This window comes from Ursus maritimus, unplaced genomic scaffold, assembly GCF_017311325.1.
Source record: "Ursus maritimus isolate PB19 unplaced genomic scaffold, ASM1731132v1 scaffold_1, whole genome shotgun sequence".
NCBI lineage: Eukaryota > Metazoa > Chordata > Mammalia > Carnivora > Ursidae > Ursus > Ursus maritimus.
The window spans coordinates 34,332,726-34,351,614 of NW_024423343.1; the positions used below are offsets into that span (position 1 = coordinate 34,332,726).

Genomic DNA, 18,889 nt, shown 5'->3' on the forward strand with positions numbered 1-18,889 from the left:
AGGAAAAACAGGTCCCTTACTTACTATAACTTTAAGGTATTTTCTTTTCTTCTTCTTTTGTTAAAGATTGAATTTAGAACTCGGCCAAAAAAAAAATGTATCTCAGGGCAGCCTTGGACAGATTCTTTTAGTTGGAAGAACATGTGAAAATATATTTAGAGCTTTTCAAGTATCTTGAAAACACTCCCTAATTTTTTCCTTTGTGCTACAGAATACGTTCAGGCAAGTTAACGTCTTAAACCCTTTGAGTTCCCCGGCTGGGCTCCCTTAATACTTAAAAAAAGAAAAACTCAGGGACTTCTAAGGCACACCTGGTGGTTCAAAACACTCGAACAGAAAACAAGGGCATTAGTAGTGAGGCTGGCTGGTAATTGAAGAGAGCCTTGAATTTGCAAGCTTTCTGAGTATACGTATCAACATATTCGGAAAGAGGTATCAAATTGGTAACCTTGTTTAAATGGTAACAACCATGAAGGTTTTGATTAGAGATGTTATTAATTTACAATCGATATTCATCTTACCTTCTTTTTCCCCGTCATATTCCATTCTTTTAGAACTTGGACTGCACTGCCTAGACAAAGACAAAGAATCTTCAACACATATTCACGTAATAAAACACCACACAAAATTCATCTCTGTCTTTCCATCCTGGCAGCGAATTTTTTTTTTTGCTTTTTCATTTGTTTTGATACATCCTACCTTAATAAAAATGCCAGTTTCATTTTTTATTTCCAGATTTTCATTTAATTCACTGCATGATCTTGGTTTTATCAAAGTATTAAAGCCCCACTACATGAAGCTTACCTTTTTATCATTATGTTGTCTTACAGAAAATGAAATATACCTTGAGAATGTTCTGTTAGCTGTGTTGCCATAGGTGGAATGAAATTTGTTCTGTTTGATATATGAATCAAAATACCTGTAATCTTCCAGACCAAACATGGGATTTTGAATATTATTAACCAAGTGAATCAAAGCTTTTTGTGTGGCCATTCCTGCTCGTTTCCTGCCTCCACTCACTATATTCACAGCTTGCAGCGTGATACGGAGCACAGATTATCTGATGCTGGTTTTGCTCTCGTCACCGCGTACAGGGATGGGATGGGCTTTTCGGAAGGAAGGCTTCCACTTGGAAACAAAAAAATGTTCGTCGAATGACAAGCTGATCCCAGGTTTTCTCAATACTGTTCACATATGTATGTGGCCATGCACAGGCTCAAAGAGGAAAAACCTAACCTGATTAAGCTGTAAAATATTTAAAAAGACATGTTTACCGCTGATCAGCTATGACAACTGTCTCCACATGGCCTAATGAAGTTCTCTGCTCATTCCAATTGGGCGGGGCATCATTTCAACAGTAAGTTATTGGTAATGAGTACATGGGTTGTTTTCAATAGGTACTTCTAAAAGAGCATCTCTTAAATGTATTCTTTAAACAATTTTAAGCCTTCTCGTACAATCTCATTATACTAATAGTTCTCTACAATGAGTGTGTTGGCTAAACAAAGATAAACTTCAGGCTGGTCTTTATAACAAATTTCAAATTAGTAGGGTCCCAATTATTGAGTCCACTGTCACTGTTAGATAAGCAGAAGGCCATATTGCTTTGACTAATGTGTAGACAGGCTAATTATTCCTATCTATTCAAAGTTTCCAAATCAATGCCACTCTTAGGCCTACTGAGTTACATGTACTTGAAATAATAAGACTGCACTTAAAAGTAAGCTATAATTCAGACTTTTTATTAACTGAGCTGGTCTCTCTCTCATCTGCCCAGAGAATTAATGTTTCACCGTATTTTCCTTTTGAAGAACTTTAAGAAGTCACTTTTATTAGGCTTCTTGGTTAATCAATCCAGGCTAATAATCATTAGGGTAGTTCTGACTTACAGCTAAACTTCAGTTTTCCAAATAAAATTAAAGAAAGTGTCAAGTACTATTCTTTTTAATCAGAGAAAGGAGGTGAGTTGCTTACTGCTTTAAATGCAATATTCAATTATCCCTCTAATTTTCATATTTTGACATAAATTCTATTTGCAGTTTGGACAATGAGCTTTTAGAGAGTAATTCTGAAGGAGAAATACTCATGTTCACAGCAAATTTTGAAACTGTTATTACTAAATTTTAATTACACTGAAACTGCTCAGAGCTTTTGAATCAAGCCACTCAGAAACGGTACTTTTAATATGCCTCATCAGTGATTCCTAACAAATATTTTTGAATCTCAGTGGTTTTTAAACAAGTTTTCCAATTGGTCCCCAACCAAAGTGATATGAGGTTTCTCAGCAATCAGTGACTTTTTCTAATGAGATCTCAACACTGACAAGGTGACAATTTCAAGGACATGCAAGGTGCTTTACTTAAATACAAATGGATTTGATGACAGTCTTTTAGTTTCTGGGCATCTGTGCATTTCATCAGGGTCACTCTGTAATAAAAACTTTCATGATGGGGAATGTGGGGGCTTCAATCCAAGTGCGGGTGGGGAGGAATGGGGATAATAACCTTTTTCCTTTCCTAAAGCTTTTTTCCATGCAAGCGATGTTGGCAAGTGAATCTTGAGAGTTTATCTGAGCCAGGTTGTGCAGATTTCCAAAAATTTTTTCTTGAGACAAATTGCACCAAATGCTGCAAATCAGATTAATATCAGATTCTCTAGTATTTGTTTCTTGCGACTCAAAATTCTGTATCTGCTAGTACACGAGGCAGAAAAAAACAGAAAAGTTACTCACTCTGGGTCTGCCTGCAGGTCTATTTTGAATGACAATCATTTTTACATTCAATTTGGACCCTAAACCTTGACTGTAGATATCAGAATGTGAGAGTGTTGCCTGGTTTCAGGACCTTGCCTGAAATGCAATTATACTTGTAGAACTTGGGAAAATTATTCTATCCCTAGAAAAATAAGTAAATCAAACCATCCTTAACAAATAAACAGGATATAACTGAGAAATGGGCTGACAGGTCTTCCCTGACCCTATTTATCAGATTATGTTTAGCTGGTCCATATTTATGACAGAGAAACTAATACCAGGATGGAAGACATATGGTGACTAAGGACAAGTATGAGATCTTTGTTCATAAATGGAACTTGTTCAATTAGGAGAAGAGAATTTCCCCATAATTTACAGAAAATACAAGGGAGTAGGTTATAAGTTTATAAGACAAACATATTCCTGAGACTTTAGGTTCTATAACATCACTGGCAATGGGTTGTCTGAAGAAAATTCTTCTTTTAGACAGCAAAAAGGTTCTAGAGGTAGATACGATGAATTGATATTCTGATTAATTAGGCAATGTCAAAATCAAAAACTAAGGATATTAAAGAATAAACCAGTCCTCTCAGACTGCGTAAAAATCATGTTCAAGGACGGCAGTCAATTAGGCCACATAGAACTATGCTGGCTGAAGAGTTGAGGAGGCCTTCCAAATCAGGAAGGAAGCGCATTACCCTCCATGAACAAGGATGCCATCAAGTAAAGGACATGTTTATAACAAACTGGAAAGACTGGTGGACAGTGGAATTAGTATCATTATAACAGGTATCTTTTGGAAATTAGCTACAATCTTTTTTTTTTTTTTAAATGAGGGAAAAAGAAATCCCCAATTCTGCTCTTAATGAGTATATAGATATGTTTTTAAAGCTTAGCATATTTTTATGAGAATTAAATTATTAGGAACTAATTGATATTCAATGCATTTGAGGAAAAAAATACAGAAGATAAAGAATATGTAGTTCTAACCGGTTCAGGGGTCATGCAGACTTACCATCCACGAAAGCCTGTACTGCTTTATCTACATTAAAGTCAAACTGTTGTAGCACCAGGACTATTTCATTATTGCTTTTGTTGGGAACAACTGATCGAACTGCATAGATCTATGAAGAAAAAGAAAAGAGAAAGAAAGGTGAACACTTTAAATATTATTCATCTGTAAATTTCTCACTGGGTAGAATTGTAACTGTTAGAAAGGCCTTGAAAAGCCAACTAATCTCGCCTCTTGCCATTAAGCAGACTTGAGCATTTCAGACCACTGCAAATTCATCCTAGTAATCACCTCGATACCCTTTCTATTTATGTACACATTTTCACAAAGAGCTCCTTGTGGGGGCTGTAGTAGTGAGTGTGAAAAGCCAACTGTGGTCTTGCAATCAGCCCACCCCCAAGACTACAGATGCATGCAAGATGTGTTTCTAGTGAAGACACAGATTGTTTTCTGTCTCAGGCTCTCCTCTCCACGGGCTCAGGGGGTATCTTTGGAAAACTTACAGAAACAGCCTCACGCCTCAGCTTCTCTCATCTGCACAGTGGAAGCAGTCATCTCAAGGCTCACACAAGTATGTTGTAAAACTCCATTAATGTTTACAGAGATATAAAAATGTGGGGCATTGTACTTTTGAAATGGCAATCTTAGCACATTTCTGAAAATCAAACATTTAAAACAGTGTAGAAGTAAATACATATGAGCGCTAAGGATTTCAATAGGTTAAGTTGATAATAAAATTTTAATGACCTATATGTATTTCTTAATCAAATTTAGCACATGTTCTTTATTAATAGAATTAGTTGACCTCTGTCCCACAGAACCTGGAATTACTACAGGATGCTCTACTTATTTGAGCAAAACTTAGCTCCCCCAGCTTTCTATCGTGGGGATTCCTGGAGCTGCTGCTGATAGACTCTAGAGTTCGCATGATGCAAAGGTAAGTGGTTTCCATAATGATGATCACGAAAGCACTGCACAATCTTTACATGTTTTCATCAAGGGTTCAATTACGGCTAATTGAGTTTTAGAGTTACATACAGTTTATTGTAATCAAATTCATGGACTATGGATTATATGGGTATGATATGGGTAATGTGACTCTATTGACCAGAACATTTAGTTAAGCAGTATATAGCCTGTTTTCTAATTATGTCAGAAAATAGGCAGCCTATTTCATATAGATCTGTATACTAGAGTATTTAGATTATCATGAGTGAACAGCACAAGCTGTGAGTACCTAACTTATAGAGGTTTGACATTATTGATCAGAGAGCTGGTTTTGAAACCTGACATTCATAAATGCTAAACATGTGGGTTTTACCAAGGACTCTAATACAATGTATATATTCGTACGTATGTGACTCAAGATTCCTTTAATTTTTTTTCTATTCTCACCTTTTATGGTTCTTAGCTTTTTAGCTTATACATTAAAAATAATTAACCTTTTCAGATATAAATTCTTCCTCACTTTTTCTACTTTCCCACTTTAAAAATCCATTCAGTGAATATTTTTTTTTTTTTTTTTTGAATGCCTGTTGTGTGACAAGGCACCAAACTTCCTGGAACTTACAGACTAAAGAGGGATGTACACATTGATCAAATGATCACACACATAAATACATACTTATACATTGTGACTAATGCCCTACAATCATATAACAGGGAGACCTGACATTACATACATATGCTAACAGAAGAGATGGGTAGGAGGTAAGGAGAAAGGCATTTTACGTAGAGGGAACAGCATGGCTGAGGAGTGAGGCCCAGATAAGGAAGGAGTAGCTGGAGGTAAGGATGGAGGGAGGCAGTGGCTGAGGCTTTTATAATACAAGAAGAGGCCAGTCGTGGGCAGGGACTAAATCATGCAGGGCCTTCAAGGCCATGCAAAGGATTTAGGTCTTGTGGGCATCCCTTGACCATCCTTTCTTTTGTTAAGTTGGCCTTTCTTACTCATTCATCAGGTTAGAAAGACAGCTTTCTTGCCCTATCTCTATCTATCTATATTATTGTGTAAGTTAAGGTATACAGTGCATTGATTTGCTTCATTTACATACCGAGAAATGATTAGCACCACACCATTAGCTAATACCTCTATTCCATCACATAATTACCATTTCTTTTTTGTGGTGAGGACATTTAAGATCTACTCTCAACATCTTTCAAGTATATTATATAGCAATATTAGTTATAGTCATCATGTTGTACATTTGATCCCCACAACTTGTTATTCTTATAACCGGGAGTTGACCAATATCTCCCCATTTCTCTCTCTTTTTTTAAAGAAAAGCCAAGAGAAAGCAAGAACAGGCCTTCATCCAGGCCAGGAAATTCACTAACAGTGTGTGTCCAACAACAGATGCAATTGGCCTAATAGTTACTAGTCCACTGGAGTTATGTATAAACATTACATGTACCCTTCTAATGTAGTTCTTTAATTTATTATTTATTTTTTAAAAAGATTTATTTATTTTGCAAGAGGGACAGAGAGTCTGAAGCAGACTCTGTGATGAGTGCGGATTTTGCAAGAGGGACACAGAGTCTGAAGCAGACTCTGTGATGAGTGCGGAGCCTGACATGGGTGGGGCTCGATCTCTGGACCCTGAGATCATGACCTGAGCTGAAACCAAGAGTCAGATGCTCAACCAACTGAGCCACCCAGGCGCCCCTGTAGTTCTTTTAAATAAAATTCTAGCATTTCAAGCATTTCAAGGTTGCTTAGTATTATAAAAAATTTCTTAATAATTATCATTATTATTACTATATCAGCCACACCCTTCTATATAATGCAATGACTAGTTATTAATTACATTAACTGCATTATAATTACATTAGACCAAAGTTTTCAATCTACTGGCACAATTGTGTGATGAGTAAAGACCCAGAATTATGAAATAAACATAAAGTAACTGTTGTCCTTGCCTCCAGTCTCTCCTCTGCAAAACACATTTTATTATGTTAAGGTAAAACATAATATACAATCCACAGCTTATGGAGACGCTTCCTTTCTAGACATTTATACAACTCTTGCCTATTCCTCTTTAAAAGGAAAAAAATATAGATATAGATGTAGGTCAGATAGAGAAAACATCTATCCTTGTCATTTTATATATCCTAGCTCTAAACATATCCTAAGAAAATTGCCAATAACCGAGTTCTGATATCAAATCTAACTATGAATATTGCATACAATTCTCAGAGGAAGATACTTAAGACAGGAACATCACGTTTTAAAGAAATGAGAAAAAAGAAAAGGAAACAGAATTTCTGCCTATTCTTACGTGTTCCACAGTGATGTTGAATTCTAGTGAATTTCTGGGCCAAGCACCGTGTTTGCTTTAATCACAGGGCTTGGCTAATGTGAAGAGAGTCCTATTGTTTTTCCACCTTCCTATTTATATACTCACTACATCATTTTCCAATGAAAACATCTCTGAGAAAGATGGAGAAATCCTGTGTGCTCGTATGTGCACATAAAAATACAGGCACCTCACGGTGTCACTATTCACGATGCAGTGGAGTATAAGGGGTCCAAGCATTTAAATCTAAAAAAGACCTCATTTAAAAATAAGGACGGACGACCCAAGCAGGGTTATGGCGAGGTTGTACTGCAAGGCTGCCTTTGCATTTGGAAATGAAGCTCCTAGAGGAACGGATCAATCAATGCGTGACTAATGGTAGTCTGCATACGGGGAGCTCATAAAATTCACGCCTGCAGTGTTTTGCAGAGACTGTTTTTGGCGCGGCTGCGCCTCTACTTCACTGCCACAGCCCAAGCCGGCGTGGCTGCTGCTGCAGCTTCGCCCTGAAGCCCACTGTTTGCCCCTCCAGGGTCCTCACGCCACACACACAGCAGTCCAGGAGGGGCGGACCATCGGACCGCGAGCTCGGCAGCGGTGCATTTAGCAACTGCTTTACCTTTCTCAGATCAGGCTTCCCTTGTTTTGCTTCTACTAATTCAAATCTGGTTTGGCAAACTCAATTTGCAATTGCGAAATCTGTCTTTTGCACCTCAAAAGTTGTTTTGATTTTACCTTCAGCCTTTTAATCTCTCCTTCCTTCCTCTCTCTGGGGCTTTCTATCTGGCTCGGCAGGCTCGGCCCGATCTGCCTCAGGCCCGCCCTGCTGGCGTTCCGCCCGCGCTAGGCAGCGAGGCCCTGTGGCTTTCACAGACGCTGTTTGGTTTCAGTTTCCCACATTAACCTACCTCCCCTAGACTTGAGTTGTCTGGTTTAAGAGCTGTTAGCGGATTTCCTTGTTCACAGTGTGCATTTTGTAAGCCTGTCTGTGATGACTCCTTAGAAATTCTTCTTGGCTTACTGATGAGTCAGTTAGGCTATGTCTGAGTTTCAAAAATGGTTCTCTGACCAAGGTTTTCAATCCACCTACACAGCTGTGTGATCAGTAAAGACCCAGTATTACCCAATAAACATAAAATAACTGCTCTCTCTGCTTCCAGTGTCTCCCCTGCAAATTCATGCCTAGGCTGCTGCCAGACTGCACTTCCTAAAGTATAATCACGGCCATTTAATTCCCTTTCTTAAGAAGAAAGCTACATCTCTATAACCTGGCATTCAACCTGCCCCTCCAAACGCCCCTCCTGCTCTGCCCAGTATTAGCTCCCCACCCCCACCTCTGTGAGCTCTGCCCTTGACATGAGAGGTGTCTGCTTGTCCGAATCATAGAAGGTCCAGCTGAAATGCCAGGTGTTCCATGAAGTCCTTCTCTACTAGCCCTGCCAGAAGTCACCCCGCCTCCTTTCAATTCCCACAGCCTTTATCATGAGGTGTCTCGTACACTTAGCTCCTTCTACTCTCTATCCTAAGTGGGTCCGTGCTGTGTTTACTAGATGGTAAGTGACATAAGGGCAAGAGTTCTCTCCTCAGACCTTTCTGCATAATCAACATGCCCACCCCGCCTGACTAATAACGTGTATGGAGTAGGTACTTAACGCTATTTGTTGAGTGAGAGACTGCCAACATGTAGCTATATCCGGCTGCTGTTTTGAGTCAAAGAAGAAGCTGCCAGCAGGTTTGGGCCCTCCCATAATTGCCTTTACCGTCCACAATAACACAGGGGGCAGGGGGGAGTCAGTGGACTGTGATATGACCTCAACATTATATGGGTAGGGAGAATATGCAACTGTCCTCTAAATATCAATAACAAAGATGGGAAGGATATTTAGGAGACTCGACAGTTTTACTTTCTTTTAGGTACTCATAGTATTTTGTGAAATTTTAAAAATATGAAATAGCATAGTAACTGCCTGTCATTTCAAAGGTCAGCCCAGCAGACAGATATTGGTTAAGCCCCTACTAAGGCATAGGCACTGAGGACACAAAGGGGACCAGGATACAGTTCCTGCCCTTAGAGGGACAGGGTAGCAGTGGAGCCAGAACTGTTTGGTCCTCAATGTGTACAGTCACCCTGTGCTGTCTTTATGAACAAGGTGCTGCAGTACTACAGAGAAAGTAGCAGGAAAGTTTGCCTGAGGAGGGGAGGTACTTTACAGAGGAGACAGCCAAATACCTCAGAAGGAGTTTTGGAATTAAACAGACCTACGGTCTAATCTTGGTCCTGCTGCATGCTAGCTCTAGGACCTTGGATGAACTGCTGAAATTGTTAAAACTTGGTTTTGTAGCTGTAAAATGAGGATATTACCTGCTAGAGTCTCAGTAAAAATGAAAAGAGATGATGCATGTAAAGTGTTTGATATAGAATTTGGCATATATTAGCTGCTCAATAAATTTTAGAAAGTGTTGGAGCATTTACATTGGGCCACGAAGAAGAAGGGTCCCTCTGGCATGTCATTGAAACGGAAAGAACATGTGGCTAGGGTGATGGCCAAACCTTACTTACATAGCTCTCCTTCTTAAGAAACTTCCTGCACAGCCTCACTGAACAGTCAGTGGACCCAAGGCTCTCCTCAATCCCTCCCTCTCCCGCAAGCTGATGTGCCAGAAGGAAGTCCATCTCTAGGGTAGCTAACAACAGGTGCTTTCTCTACCCCCACCCCCTGCTTCTTTCATTATTTATTCACTAAATGCCTTCTATGGTCAGGCACTGTACTAGTGGCTGGATACAGTAGCAACAAAACAGATATGGTCACAACAAACCTATAGAGGAAAAGACATGCGAATGTGTAAATCTAAAATGTATATAACTGCAACTCATGCTAAATGAGTGATATGAAGGAAGCAGTCAGGATGTAGTGACAATGATCACAGGGGTCAGGAAGTGGCCTGGCAGAAAAGACAAAGTGGGCTAATCAGACTGTCCGCCTGGGGAGTCTGGACTATTCGACACACTGGGAGAGCACAGAGTCAGATGAAGAGGGGCTCTTCTGGAGCTGCCTCACTTCCTGCCTTCCCTGCTTCTTTAACTTTTCTGGAAGTCCCATGAGACCCTAGCAGACCTTTCTAATAACCTCTCTTGTACTTGCACAAGTTTGAGAGGGTTTCACTTTCTAAAATAAGCAGCAAGTGCCTAGATGCAACACTAACAGCGAGGGCTGAAAATAAAAATAATAAAGCCAAATAATCGATTCAATTGGCAAAGGGGAGAAATGGACAATTTTACAGATAAATCCAGTTAGAATGTGAAGGACAGAATGGAGAAGGCCCATGAGCCTTGTTCACAGACCTCTTCCTGTACTCGTGTTGACATAATTACTCATGTGACTATTTGTCCCATTGGGTTATGAGCTCCCGAGTGAGAGAGACCATAGGTTTATGTTTATGGGGGCCTAGAACAAAGGGTGGCATTCAGTAGATGATTCATAAATGTTTGCTGAATAGATGAATGTTTGTTGAATAGATGAATGTTTTGTCGAATAGATGAATGTTTCCTGAATAGATGACTGTTTCGTTGAATAGATGAACAATGGAATGAACTGAAGGAAGTAGGGAGTCTAGTAAGATGGCCACTGAAATATTCCAGTTTTATTTATGTTTTTTTCCCAGTGCATTTCTGAAATTCAGTGTAAAGCATGACAGTATTAAAAAAAGTATTCAAGCCCAAAACGGACGGAGTACTTCCTAAGTACCAGGCACTGTATATGGCCAGTGCCACCCTTGAGGAGCTTGCAGTCTTGCAGCTTCATCTTATCCCTTACAATAAGGACAGCAATCAAACAGCCAGCAACCTCCTTTTCACATCAGCGAGAACCAGAGTTATTTATGGGTTTGCCATTCCTGCAACTCTGAAAGGAGTTTTATAATCAGCTTTGGTCACATTTCTCAAATGCTGAGCCGTTCAGAGATGCCTCCAAAACAGCTCATCTGTGTATGTTTTGCTTCACTTGCTGGACCAACTAATATTATCTACACGCTAATGAAGGCACTTCTCGTATGAATCTTCTTGAGGAAGAAAATACTCTTTGTAGACCAGTACCTCTGCATCACGGATAATTCTATAATTTAATTGCCTTTTCTAACATCTACTTTCTGCCAGCAAAAAAATATGCATGAGGTGTTGTCATGTTCTACTTGGCTGACTTTTGGGGAATTAACACCAGGGGTACAAACCAAAATTAACTTTTTTTTTTGGCAGGAAACCAGGTTTAGAAGGAATAATGAAGATTTGAAAGTGGGAAAAAAAATGCAATTTTCATAGAATCATGGGAAGTTTAAAGGAGAGAAGATCTTAGAGATAGGCTAGTTGTGGCTTTTCAAACTTTAAAGTACATTCAAATCACCTAGGAATCTGATCAGAATGGAGAATCTGATTCAGATGCTTGGGGCAGAGCCCAAAATTCTGCATTTCTAATAAGCTCCCGGGTGATGAAGATGCTGCTTGTCCAAGGATGTGGTAGGCGCCCAAGACACACATGTCCCAATCCCCTGGAACCTGAGAATATGTTAGGTTACATGACAAATTAAGGTTGCACAGAATTAAGGTTGTTAGTCAGGTGACTTTGAAATGGGGAGATTATCCTGGATTATCTCAGTGGTCCCAATATAATCACAGGCTCCTTATAAGCGGAAGGAGGAGGAAGAGAGTCAATGTCAGAGTGATGCAATGTGAAAAAGACCTGACCGGCTATTGCTAAGTCTGAAGATGAAAGGGACCATGACCAAAGAGTACAGGCAGCTTCTAGAAGCTGGAAAAGGCAAGAAAACAAATTCTGTACCTAGAGCCTCCAGAGAGGAACACAGCCCTTGCTGACATCTTGATTTTAGCCCAATGATAACCGTTTGGACTTCTGATTTCCAGAAAAGTAGGATAATCAATTCGTGATATTTAAAGCTACTAAATTTGTGGTGATTGCCTACAGCAAAGGGAAACTAATAAAATGCAGTACAATTTGAGGAGAAAAGGTCTACCCCTTTCTTCTTTCTAATATGGGGATGTCTTTTCCTTGCTTGCCAACTAACCTCTTTTAAAAAAATACACCTTCCAGGGGCATCTGAGTGGCTCAGTCTATTAAGTGCCTGCCTTCGGCTCAGGTCATGATCTTGGGGCCTGGGATCGAGCTCCAACCCGTGCTGGGCTCCCTGCTCAGTGGGGAGTCTGTTTTTCCTTCTCCCTCTGCCCCTCCACCCCTAGTTCGTGCTCTCCTCTCTCAAATAAATAAATAAAATCTTTAAAAAAAATACACGTTCCAAAGGGCAGCACTCCGCACCACACACACATATTTTGAGGGAATTCTAACTACTCATTCAAGCCAGATTTTGTGAGGTACGGTGACAAGAATATGACACAATCTTTGCCCCCAGGAACTGAGTGGGAAAATAAGGCAAAGTCATAAATAACAACTAGATAAGAGTCATTCTGACAACAAAATCCTCTCTGATTCACATGTTCTCTATGCTTCCTTTCACTATCCCTCACAGATTCCTTTTGCTTTTCGCCTGGACTCTGCAAACAGCCTTCTGACTGAATTCTCTGGCTTGGTTTTCACCTCTCTCCAAACCATCTTAAAACAATCACTGCACAATTAATCTCCCCCAAATGGTTGAGTATGTTTATCTGACTGAGGGCAGGAGCCGGCAATGAGACAGAATTTGAGCAGAGGAAAGACAGGAGATGAATTAGGAAACAAAGTCCCAGAGGAAATGAAAGAAAATGGTATCAAAATCCATGTGGAAAAGCAAGCTTTGGAAAGGAGTGGAGTTTCTTTTCTCTCACTCTTGGAATTCTGGGAAAGGAGAAAAAGGAAGATATAATGCAAATTTGAGATTGTGAAGAGGAAAATGTAAGGAAACTGCTTCCTGAGGCAGAGTTTTAGAGCTTGCTTCAGGCCTTAGAAAGTGGGAACAGGCTTACAGCTGCCTTATGGGAAGGTGAGAGGATTGATAAATGGAAGAATGAAGAGCCGGAGTGAGGGTCCATGAACGCCGGACTGCACAGATTTGTCATGATCTTCCCTGGCACTTCTCAGGAAGCCAGGTGCAAGAGCAGAGCAAAGGAATGACTCAAGGTTACAAACTATAAGGAACACAGTGGTACAGCTTAGGGCTCAGGAGATGGGGACCGAGAATCATAAATGTAGCTGATGGAGGCATCTGTGGTCTATGGAGAGGGATGATGGACTGAGAGTAGGGAGAGGCTGAGGGATCCTGTCAAGAACACAGAGTAGATGTCAAAGAGAGGGAGAGGCTGAGAGAGGTCAGTGAAAAGAAGGATGTGGCCAGACAGCAGATGTTAGATATTGCCAGTCCTTGGTCCTAGTCCTCTGGGGTGAAAATATGATCCTTTTCCTCAAGACCAGCCCTTTACTTTTCTCAAGGAACCAGTGTTCCACAGAATGCCATCCTTTATGGAGTAAAGCAGTTTTTTTTTTTTTTTAAATCAGCAGTGCTTCCCAGGCTTTTACCACCCTGGTCAAGCTCCTCTAAGTGCATCTGAAATGTGGTTCGAATAGAAACACATTTTTCCAGGAGTGGTTGGATCAGAGGAGAGGACTGTGGAACCTGCACCTGTCCTGGTTGGGCTCCATTTATCCATTAAAGGAATCTAAGATGGCATTAGCGCTTTTAGGAGTCACATCAATTACTGGCTGAAACGGGAGCTTACTTTGCTACTAATACACCCTGGATTGTTTCTGTGACAAGTGTCCCCTGTCCTATACTTGTGCAGCAACTAGAATACAAGGGTAGGATTTTGCGCTTGTCTTTGTTAAATTTCAGTCTATAAATTCTGACCCGTCCCTCAATCCAGCTGTTATAGATACCTTGCTTTGCCCCCCCCCCAAAACGTGGAATGCATTAGCAATTCTTTCTAACTTTGTATCATTTTTTAAATTAGTTGGTATTTCTATATTTTATCCAAACTGATTTGAAGTTTGGATGGGCCAGAGCCAAGTACAGAGGCCAGAGTATTACTACGAGAACTTCCTTCAGAGCTGATGTTTACCTCTTAACCCATGTTTGTTTGTTTATTCATTCAGTCAGTCACCATGTACAGACTATGATGAAAGCTGGACTGCAGGCGGACAGGCACACTCCCTGACCGGCTTTGGAGTTAATCGTGTAGGGAGGCAGATGTTCGCTGAATGTTACAGAAGGGAAAATAAAGACGCTTTGGGTGCCAGGCACAAGGGAACCTATCCCAATCTAGAATCAGGGAAGCCCCATCCAAGAACTGAGGATGAAGGGTGATTAAGGCCAGGAGAGGGCAGGGGGGAAGAAATGGGGGTGTTCCAAGAAAAGCATACAACATCTAGAAATGGACAGGACAGAGTGACTAGAAGCTCGTTCAAAGCAATGACGCTCCAGGACTGTGGGAGCATTAAATGTTAAAAGGAAGGGGATTTCAGATGAAGCTGGATTGAAAAGGCATGGGGTAGAGTTGTGCAGGGCTCTGCAAGCCGTCCTGTCATTTTGAGCCTTATTCTAAGGGCAAGCCATTGAATGGTTTTACTCAGAAGAGGAGAGTGATCGTTACATACTTAAGAAGGTCACCGTTGTTTCTATATAGATGAGCAGCAGGAGGTCAAGTGGATGGCAGGGTTCTAATGTAGTGTCCAGGGACAGAAAACAGGCCAAGATGGGGCAGTTTAGAGAACGACTCCCAGATCAGTTGGGAGAAGTGACTGACTGGTGTTTAAGCAGGTGCGAGGAAATAGGAAGACGAAGGACTATGGATGAGCCAGGTTTCTGGCTTGACCGTTTATGTGACAGTGCTGTCATCTGAGAGACAAGGAGCTCTGGTAGAGGGGCAGCACTCTACTTGAGGGGTTTGTGAGGTCTCCACATATCCAGATACCTGAAAGCAGCTCAATCTCTAAATCCGAAGCTCCAAAGAGGAACCAAGCCAGGAAAACAGATTAGGGCACTGTCGGCATCAAACAGCGGTGCTCAGCGCTGGCTTCAAACTGGAATCACCTGGTGAATTTTAAACATATCCCTACACCTAAGTCCCATCTCCAACAATTAAATCCGGGCCTTGTCATTGATTATTTTTTTGTTTTCTTAGTGATTCTAATGTCCATCCAGAAACTGAGAACCATGAATGAGAAATGGAACGGAAGTTCTAGATAAGGAAGGGACGGTGTGGAAGAAAAAGAAAAGAGAGTAGCATAGGACAGACCTCTTTTTAGGTAGGACTGCTCACCTATCAATGAATTTACCTGAGTGCACTATCTAGCCCCCCACACCTCTCCACTATTTATGCAACATCATAACTTCAAACGTATCAGTTCTAGTTTAGGACACTTTTGCTAACTTTCGAGAGGGTATTCCAGATATCTACTGCTTCATAGTCACCCCAGAACTTTGTGGTTTAAAACAACAATCGATCTGTAATTTTTCAGCATTTCTGTGGGTCAGGAATTTGGGAGTTCAGCTGCGTAGGTCTGGCTTGGGGTCTCTTGTGCAGATAGATGGAGGAGCTTGTATAGCCGGGCAGAGGGCGCAGGCTCGGGTGGGGTCTGGCTGGGCATATTTCTCTCTCTCTCTCTCTCCTTATGTAAACTCAGGCATTCTCCATGTGGCCTCTGCTTATGGGCTAGTCTGGGCTTTCTCACAACATGGTGGGCTTAGACTAGTTAGATTGTTCATATGGCAGCCCAGAGGACCAGCACGAGTGTCCCTGCTAGTAAGAAAGAGGCTGAATCACCTAGTTTGAGAAGTCACATGGTGTTACCTCATTTTTACTGCCCTGGTCAGCCAGTTCCAAAAACCTACCTAATTTAAAAAATGTTACAGCCAGTGGAGAATACGATCTACCTCAAAGGGTTAAAAACAACCACCGTCACCCAGATTTCTTTCCATCAATTCTAGGTCTACACTTTCGTCAATTCACTGAACATTTGAGGGGGAAAAAAGCAAATTAACTGAACGGTTGTTGTAATACTAAATTAAAACTGACAGTTTAAAGTTATATAACTGCTTTAATTCCTAGAAATAACCTGATGACTTGTAGAGCAAGAGATACTCAAATGGACTTTTCTCCTATCTACTGAAATAGTAAAATCAGATAACCAAAGTGTCCATGATAAAATTTTAATTTTAGTCCATGATAAAATTTTCGTATTAGAATTCTGACCTTTAATCTGATACTTGCAGGTTTAAAAAAATATATCAAATGGCTGCTATTAGCAGCAGTGGTCCCTCTAATCCATATTGAGACAAGCAATGAGCTTTATACACATTTCATTTTATCCATTTAGCGCATGGATTCAGTATATACCTGCATGTTTACCATAACTGTGCTTGATTCCTCATATTTTCCCAGAACTACCAGTTAGATTTGCACATAATTTAGAGCAGAGTGAGCCCCTGAGTCCACTGGAAGTGTTTTTAGCCAGCCTGTTACACCTACACAGTATTAGGATTAGGTAAATAGTTTGTCTAGACATTTTCTCTGATGAATTCCACATTTGGACTTATCAGTGAGGACAAAAAAAGGCAATGTTATTTTTACAACGGATTTTTATTTTTGAGATTTTAATCAGAATAGAAAAGTATGATGCTTTTAATTGATCTTCTGCTTCTAACTTAGAAAATTCAGTAAAAATCTTTCCTCCTTTTCTTTGGAATTTAAGGTCTCTACTTTGGGGGGAAAAGATAATTACTGACATACACTCTCTCTCTGGGTTTTTTTCCCCTTGCTCAATTCACAGAACTTTTCAGATAAAGAGTACCAGGAAGATATAAGTCACGATTACCATTTAATCAATACCAGAATAAAGAAGTTAATTACCTGTTAGTCAATACCGGAATAAAGGAGTTAAGTTAATCTCTAAATTATATCAACCTTGGATATTTTTTCACTGTGGTGTGAAGTAAGGAGACTGTCTAAACGCCATGGAAACCAGAAACACTCTCTTTGGGGGAAGTGTATTTGTTTTCACCTACATACTTTGTTTTAATTCTAACAGGCTTGAGCAATTCAAAACAGGCATGCTGGTTTAAACATCAGTAAAAATTATCATCTGTCCAACTGTGACTGATCGTATTTTCCTGATGATTTCATGAGTTTGTTAGTTTGCTCTTCCTCTAAAGGCAGCAAAAGAGAGTTAAAACTCATTTGCACATTCAGTCTTAGTTGAATAGCTAAAATTACAATTTCAGTCCATAAAAAAGCCAGACATTAACAAATGCTCATTGATGGATAAGTGGATAAAGAAATGCGGTATGTACATACAATGGAATACTCTTCAGCCTTAAAAAAAAGAAGGAAATCCTGTCCTATGTGACTACATGGATGAATTCTGAGGATATTCTGCTAAGTGAAATAAACCAGACACAGGATGAATGCAGCATGATTCCACTCATATGAAGTCTCAAAACAGTCAAACTCATACAGAAGCAGAGAGTAAGAACAGGGCTTGCCAGAGTCTGGGGGAAAAAAGAACAGGAAGTTGCTTTTCAATGGGTAGAAAGTTTCAGTTTTACAAGATGATTAAGTCCTAGGGATGTGCTGTGTGACACTGTGCCTATGGTAAATAACGCCTTGCATGCTTAAAGAGGGTAGATCTCATGGAAATGTTCTTACCACAATAAAAGAAAAAATGTTAGCTTTAGGTTATGCAATTGATCCCTATCATCATTTCAAAACTTTTTTTTTTTTTTTTTACTGATAGTTATCTTCAAGGATTAAGAAGCAGAGTTCTGAAGGGTCTGCAGACAGGGTGACATCAGAAATGCCCTACCAGCGAACCATAAATGGACCTTAGAGCTGTTTTAATCAAATTTCTTGATGTTACAAGAAACTGAGTACAGAGAGATTATGTCCTACACTTGAACTGAGGCAGCTCATTTGTTTCAGAGCTGACTGCCTCCAGGCTTTCTGACCCGTGATGCAGTTCACTTTGTCGGTCTTATAAGACACCTCTAAAGTGGGAAAGACCATGAATTTATCCAACAGTGGAGTTGGAAAGGATTTTGGAAATCCTCTGCATGAATTCCCTCATTTGGCAGATAAAGAAACTGAAGTCCAGAGAGGTATCAACCAAAGGATACACAGTTTTTCAGCAGAATCAACAAGCTTTGTTTCCTTACATGTGATTAGAAATAGAGTACATTTTTAATAGAAAATAAGACCCCCAAATTATTATTTGCTGGAGAACTTAAGACTCCCTATACTAGTGGCGGTATGGCTCAGCTGGCTAAGGGAGGGGCAATCCTGGAGTCTGCCTGTTAATTTACTAATTAACAGTGGTTCTCAAACTTTCTATTAATTCTCTTCAATGAACATATAAATCTCAAGCTTTTCTCTTATATGAGTGAATTTCAAAATAGGTATTTCAATTTCCTATTTTATTATAAAATGTTGTTACACTCTAGAATATCCTGACGCTATGGAAATCTCTCGCTGCGGGAAGCCTAACTGAACCCAAGCCGAGCTCCCCACAGGATGCTCCCAGCCACTGACTACGGAGGCCGGCAGTAGTGGAAGCTCGTTTCTAAGGGATGCAGGCTCACCCAGGGGGCAGGTTTGGCCCCAGAGCGCCCCATCAGGGGAAACGTCCTTAAAACCGCACTCCAAGCTCAGACTCTTCCTACCCGACTTTGCCTTTCCTTCCTTCTCCCTCTTCTTTTAAAGACGCCAGACTTGCATGGAAGTGTGTAGATTCTCCCTGCTTGCTCATGCTTCCTCTCCCTTCTTTTTTATAAGCACTCCCTCACTGCCCCCACCCGCAAGAAATCTCTTGCTCATCTAATCCCATGCTGGCATCTGCT

At 40.4% G+C, this 18,889-nt stretch overlaps 1 protein-coding gene across 5 annotated transcripts in view; it reads right to left on the reverse strand.

The window, feature by feature from the left end:
* SPATS2L (spermatogenesis associated serine rich 2 like) overlaps nt 1-18,889 on the reverse strand; it is a 160,325-nt gene that overhangs the window by 54,753 nt on the left and 86,683 nt on the right. For 4 of the 5 annotated variants that reach the window (XM_040642255.1, XM_008687323.2, XM_040642267.1 and 1 more), the window contains exons 4-5: nt 3,768-3,876; nt 522-571 (exon numbers count right to left, since the gene is read on the reverse strand). In XM_040642255.1, coding sequence (XP_040498189.1) covers nt 522-571; nt 3,768-3,876 — 159 coding nt within the window. Of the gene's footprint in view, nt 1-521; nt 572-3,767; nt 3,877-7,795; nt 7,918-18,889 lie in introns of those variants that run through there. The other variant, XM_040642262.1, reaches the window with a different exon arrangement.